Here is a 6,191-nt window from a genome sequence, read left to right as displayed (position 1 = left end):
ATGAAATTAAAAATTTCTCATAACCTGAAATTTGGGTTTTTGTTCACTCTTCTAAATTTACAATTAAATTAATTGTAAAGAATTATTAATGAAGTGTCCTTATAAATGTGAGCTGAGTCGCTTTATGTCTTTTGCAGCATCAAGTTTATCCTCAGCTTTTCTCAGGGGAATTGAAGCCCCATTGTTATCAACTTCCCTTTTTTGGTAGCAATGTACACTTCAAATGCAAGATCATAAAAATAAGTATAACAGCTGCAAACTGTGTGGGCAAAGACAATCCAATGCTCATACTCACTTTTATGTTTCCTCATGACATACATATAAGTGTTTTTATCAACAGGAAACTGTAGTTTTCCTTTACATAGTGTCACACACTACTTCAGAGACCTCCCACATATATCCCTCCCTTTCCAAAATGGCCCTCCCTGTGTCCTTGCACTTCGCCCCTCCCTTTATCAAGTATCAACAGGCAAACTTTAAAAGTCCACACCCCTGCGCAACTACTCTTACGCACATGCTAGTAGCATTTACCTTCAGCAGCTTAGATGAGAACTATAGTATTCTTGGGGTTATCTATGAGGGAGATTTTGCTGCATTCTGGCTTTGATGAGCCATCATGAAAAGGTGACTTTCTGGCTACAAAATGCTTTGTATTTTGGGATGGAAATTATCTTAGACTGTACCACTATTTGGAAGATTAATAAGGAGTGGCTGTTTGGGTATTTCTCAACACTTGGAGTGTCAGAGGTAAGGAGTCAGCCTACTTGAAGATGGTGTGGGAGTGATCATCTCTTGCACACACTACTTCTGCTATTCTAATTTTAACATTGACCTCTCTCTTCACCATACATAAACCTTACTGTATTCTATTTGTTCACTTCAAACTTTTACACCTACCGTGTTTGTCTTAGATCATTTCTCACTTCCAGCAACAATGGACCTAACTTTGTGGCAGTACCAGTTCAGGTTCATAATGCTGGGGGACTCCACTGTGGGTAAATCATCCCTCCTGAAGCGATACACCGAGGATTTGTTCCTGGAGTCAATCAACCAAACTGTGGGTGTAGATTTTTACGTTCACTTCCTGGAGGTGGAGCCGGGGGTCCGGGTCAAGCTGCAATTTTGGGACACCGCTGGGCAGGAGAGGTTCAGGTAAGAATCGTGTGATATGTGATTTAACATGTGCAGAAGTTTAGTCAATAGTTCCTCTACACCACAGGTGTCAAACTCCAGTCCTCAAGGGTCGCTGTCCTGCAGTTTTTAGATGTGCCACAGGTACAAAACACTGGAATGAAATGGCTTAATTACCTCCTCCTTGTGTCGATCAGTTCTCCAGAGCCTTAATGACCTAATTATTCTGTTCAGGTGTGGTGCAGTAGAGGCACATCTAAAAGTTGCAGGACACTGGCACTTGAGGACTGGAGTTGACACCCCTGCTCTACACTGTTAGATGTATGACTATACTCACCAGCCACTTTATAGATACATTGTGCCATTGGCAGGTTGGAGATCCTTTTGTTCTTCCAAACTTCTCTTATTCTTTCTGGCATTTTTTCAACAAGGTGACAGAAACATCCCTCAAAGATTTTAGTTGATATTGTCTCGATAGCATCACACAGTTCCTGCAGCTTTATCACTTGTACATTCATGATGTTAATCTACTGTGTCATCATTTTCCAAACATGCTTTGTTAGGTTGAAATCTGGAGCTTGTGGGGGCGTGTAATGTTCAAGAAACCAGCTTGAGATGAGCTTTGTGACATGGTGCATTATTCTCCTCGAAGCAGCTGCCAGAAGATAGGTTAACTGTGGTCAACGGAGTCAACAATAATATTCAGTTAGACTGGTATTTAAACAGTGTCTTGGTAGTACTAATAGTACCCATGTAAATATATCCACCACAGCATGACAGCACCACCTTCGGTGTGAACTGCTGATACGAAGCAGGTTGGACGAATACTTTCATTTTGTTTACACCAAAACCTGACCCTACCGGCTGAATGTCACAGCTGAGCCTCATCGGACAAGATATTCTCTACCTCTGTAATGAGTGGTAATTTGAGCTATTGCTACCCTTCTAACCTTTCAAATACAGACTGCCCATTCTCCTCTGACCTCTGAAATTGTCAAGGCATTTTTTTGTACACACAATAACTGGTCAGTAGACATTTTTCTCTTTTTCAAGCCATTTACGACAGACCCCCTTTACGGGTTTTCACACACGTGCATGTGTGAAAACCCGAATAGATCAGCAGTTTTTGAAATACTTGTTTAGCAACAAGAATCAAGCCTCAATCAGAGATCCTTCTGCCACATCCTGATGTCAACTCCAGCAAGTTGCCTATATGATATTCCATGTAGATGCCTAATTTAATCAAGTTTCTGCGTTGGGATTTAACGATAGTAAGCAACAAACAGCTATACATATTAAACTTACATATATACCGTGTATATATATATACTGTATATATATTCATACATATATAAAACTTCTGTAACCATCAGGCCTGATGGCATGACCCTTCAGTTGTTTTCATTAGATGGTTATCTTGAAAACACTATTCTCATTGTGAAGACCATACAACATCAGGAGTGTATGCAAATACAGTGCCCAAACAAACTACTCCAGCCACTCCACTTGCCTCCAAGCTGTTCATCTGTGTTTGCTTTCAGCCATCACCAGCTCAGTGTGCAATGTGTACAGAAATGCAGTCAGTGCAATTCTTTCACAGGGCACCGTTCTCTTTGCTCAGCATATTTAATGCAAGAATTAGAAGTAGCCTGTTTCATTCTGTCTCTAAATTAATTATTTTTGTTGTCCAGTTGAATGAACTGTGACAAATTGCTCACTGTGCCTGTTTGTACTTACCTCAGGTCTGCAGTCGAACCAATCAGCTAAAAAAAGATGGAAAAAAAAGGTTGCTTTTAATGAGATGTGTGTTTAATGAAGTAATAAAGTTGCATCGGTGGAAGGATGTCTTACTAAGCCTGTTCTAAAAAACAGTCAGTGACTCATGGGGGATCTACATACCTGTTGATGGTTAAACACAGCAGCTATCAGTTTCCAACAAAGAGAATGATTCTTTTTCCATTCGCTTATCTGAAAGAATTTAACTCGTACAACACAGTTCAGTGGAGAAGGAAATAAGTGAAGGATAATCTGAACTTTGGACTTTCTATTGAAATATTTAAAAGGTTTTTATATGCTAAAAATCCGATGGCCGTCTCTCGCTTATTATCTATATTCTCCCCCCTCTCTCACTTCTCTTCTCAGATCAGTGACCCGTTCTTATTATCGGAACTCTGTCGGAGGCCTGCTGGTGTTTGACATCACCAGTCGGTCATCCTTTGACCATATAAAGGAGTGGCACGCTGAGGTGTGCGAGCGAGTGCAACCACAGAAGGTTCTGTTTGTCCTGGTAGGTCAGAAGATTGACCAGGACACTCACGAGGACAGAGCAGTGAGCCGGGAAGAGGCCCAGAAACTGGCCGGACAGCTGGGGATGCCCTACGTCGAGGCTTCAGCAAAGACAGGACAAAACGTGAGAGAGTCATTCGAGCTCCTCACTCGACGGGTCTACCAGGGTCTGTTGAGCGGGGAAATAGAACTGCAGGAGGGCTGGGATGGTGTCAAGTGTGTTGCCCCACAGACACTACAGTTACAAAGAAACAGTGTGTCTAAAGCCAGCTCACCAACCAAGAACAAAAACAAGTGCTGTGGATAAATATTGTACTGACATAAAACTCATGCTCTGGTAGGAGAGAAACCGCCTGCTGGCAAGTTGGATTTATAGTGGCGATGTAATGTATGACCACCCTAGAAGACACTCAAAATATATATTTTTCATTTCTATTGTGTGGAGTTGTGTATAATTTTGTAAAATAATGACTCAATATTGAATCTAAACACAGTGAAAGCTACAATGATTGTTTTAGAATGTATTACTTTAGCTGACATCACCAGCAGTCTGACATTTACAATGAATTGCAAACATTTGCATACCCCTTGGACTTTTTAATATTTTGTCATAGTACCATTACATAAAATTTATTTCATATCTGTGAACAGCAAATTTTCCCTCAAATTCTCAGATTGATGCCGCTCTGGATGTGTTTGTGCCATTATTGCTCATCTTTATCCCACTCTCATTTTTTGCAGATTTTTCTTTCAGGATTGTTCTTGTTTAGCTCCATCAACTCTAGTGGCTTACAGGGAAACCGTCTAAAGAAGAGCATCCATAGTATGATGTTAAAACTATTTTAGGTGTCACAGTGGAGATGGTGTGCAGTGTTTTTCAACATGCAAAGCATTTAGCTTGTAAGTGATAAAGCTCCGTTTTGATCTCATTTGACCAGAGCAGCTTTGTGTCTGTGCCATCTATATTTCTAGAGCTGAATTGCTAAGGTTTCTTATGCCATTTTCTTCTGGGCACTTTTTAATGAAGGCCAGATCGGTGAAGAGCATGAATTGAAAGATTCCCACAACTGTTACTATGAGCTTCCTGCCTGGTTCTTTCATTAATGCTCTCATTGTCTGACTTGTCATGTTTTGGTAGGTGCAGTGGTGTCTAACTGATGTTGAATTAAACAGTGTTCCTTTGTCTCCACAATGCTGTTTGTTCACTAATATTCTCTACCAAACATCTATGTCAATTACAAGACAGTTAGTTTTATACTGACATTTTATAACACACACTAGTTACCCTATTTATTAATAATTTTAAAACTGACGTCCTCTGCTTTCTCCTGCTTTCATTTAGGGGTATCAGATTGGGGGTGAATGCAGTCCACATCACACCTTGAAGATTTATGTTTGCAAAAACAGATGTCACTGTCCATCCATTTGTAACTAAAGAAGTAAAAAAGTTTGCAGGGTCTGAATACTTCTGTACTTGAATTAATATCCTCTCAAGTATAAGGTTAGCAGTTTCACTTTTTTGTCAGTCTTTACAGAAATTATGTTACATAGGACATCATTGTCGAGCATGTTGTATTTTAGTATTAAGCCTATCTTAAGGTTTGCTCTTGCAAATGATGCAATTTCTTATGAGTTTTGTACTTTCAGACAGGTTTTTCTTCCTTTATTAACATATGCTTGGCGCACAGCCTATGCTATTAATGGACTGATGATGTCATTAGTTAACCTCAGTTCAGTAGCAAAAGGGTATAAAGGTTAATGTCTTGCAGTTTGCTTTTTGCATAAGTAATCTAAAAGATGTTAAAAATCGGACTCTTTTGTGGCCACATTCAATCTAAAACGTGGGCATTTTCTCTCCTATTGACTTTTTTGTCATCTGGACTTGTAGATGACACTGGATAAGTGGTTTCTCACTCTGAGAGCACCCACAAGAAATATCTCAGAGGTCAGAAAGTGTGGTTTTAGTGTTTTAAGGGGAAACTATCACTTGTAAAAATAGCCAATAAATGATTCTTTGATGCACAAACACACTGATGGTGTGACTAACAATAAGGGGGTTGGAAAAATTGCGGAAGCCACTGCACTACCTACATTCTTTTTCTTAGAGAGCTATTTAAGTATTTCCTGTTATTTGTTTGCTGTACGGAGTGGTAAAGGTACAAAATGTCTTTATTTAGATTAAAAACACCACCTTTTATGATCTCATCTTAAGCCTAAGTCAGTGAAACAAAATTGACTGATTTCCAGGTGCTGTTGTTAAAATTAAATAAAATCTCTTGGGTGCCTCTGGATATTGCTCTAACAATTTTTCTCTACACAATCAAGGGTTATATCCCTTGTTTATGTACACAATGGGGTGACTTCTTATTTTGTTAAGATAAATTGCAAGGTGTTAACAGCTGTTTCTATTTATTATATGCATACCCATAAGAAATCTTTATTACAGCTCCACTATTGTGGCTTAAAAATTCACAGAATTTTTAAGATGCTGTGAATTACTCTATGCTCCATACAGAAGAGAAAACACTGGACTTTAAACTAAAGTAACTTCATGATGTAAAATTTTATTGATTTTATACAACTGTGACTTTTTAAAACCTAAGTTACGTCTTCATATCAGATACAAATTTCTTACATCTACTGGGATGCTCACTTCTAAATGGTAACAGAGACCCAACAAAATTATTTAAATTATTTTGTAAATTAAAATACATATAAATAGGAATTCTGCTTAGACACACTAATTCCCTCCGTATGGAATGTCTCTCATGCAT

The 6,191-nt window shown here is 38.9% G+C and overlaps 1 protein-coding gene across 3 annotated transcripts; it reads left to right on the top strand.

The window, feature by feature from the left end:
- Window positions 1-477: 477 nt before the first annotated feature.
- Window positions 478-5,708, top strand: rab42b (RAB42, member RAS oncogene family). 3 transcript variants are annotated; one of them, XM_028012111.1, is made up of 3 exons: window positions 478-624; window positions 930-1,152; window positions 3,274-5,708. In XM_028012111.1, exons 2-3 carry the CDS (start codon window positions 935-937, stop codon window positions 3,722-3,724), a joined length of 669 nt encoding a protein of 222 aa, XP_027867912.1. In that variant the 5' UTR covers window positions 478-624; window positions 930-934; the 3' UTR covers window positions 3,725-5,708. The 3 variants fall into 3 exon arrangements, with proteins under 3 accessions (XP_027867912.1, XP_027867911.1, XP_027867910.1); XM_028012110.1 differs by having other exon boundaries at window positions 478-747; window positions 909-1,152; XM_028012109.1 differs by having other exon boundaries at window positions 479-747.
- The last annotated feature ends 483 nt before the right edge of the window (window positions 5,709-6,191 follow it).

The sequence above is a fragment of the Xiphophorus couchianus genome, chromosome 3 (genome assembly GCF_001444195.1).
Source record: "Xiphophorus couchianus chromosome 3, X_couchianus-1.0, whole genome shotgun sequence".
NCBI classification, from domain to species: Eukaryota; Metazoa; Chordata; class Actinopteri; order Cyprinodontiformes; family Poeciliidae; genus Xiphophorus; species Xiphophorus couchianus.
The sequence above is the reverse complement of the archived record's forward strand: the minus strand, read 5'-3'. Positions and strand labels throughout refer to the sequence as shown.

Coding starts and splice junctions, on each gene's coding strand:
- rab42b (XM_028012111.1), top strand. CDS start 935: ATGGACCTAACTTTGTGGCAGTACCAGTTCAGGTTCATAATGCTGGGG. Junction 1,153..3,273: donor GCTGGGCAGGAGAGGTTCAG/GTAAGAATCGTG, acceptor TTCTCTTCTCAG/ATCAGTGACCCGTTCTTATT.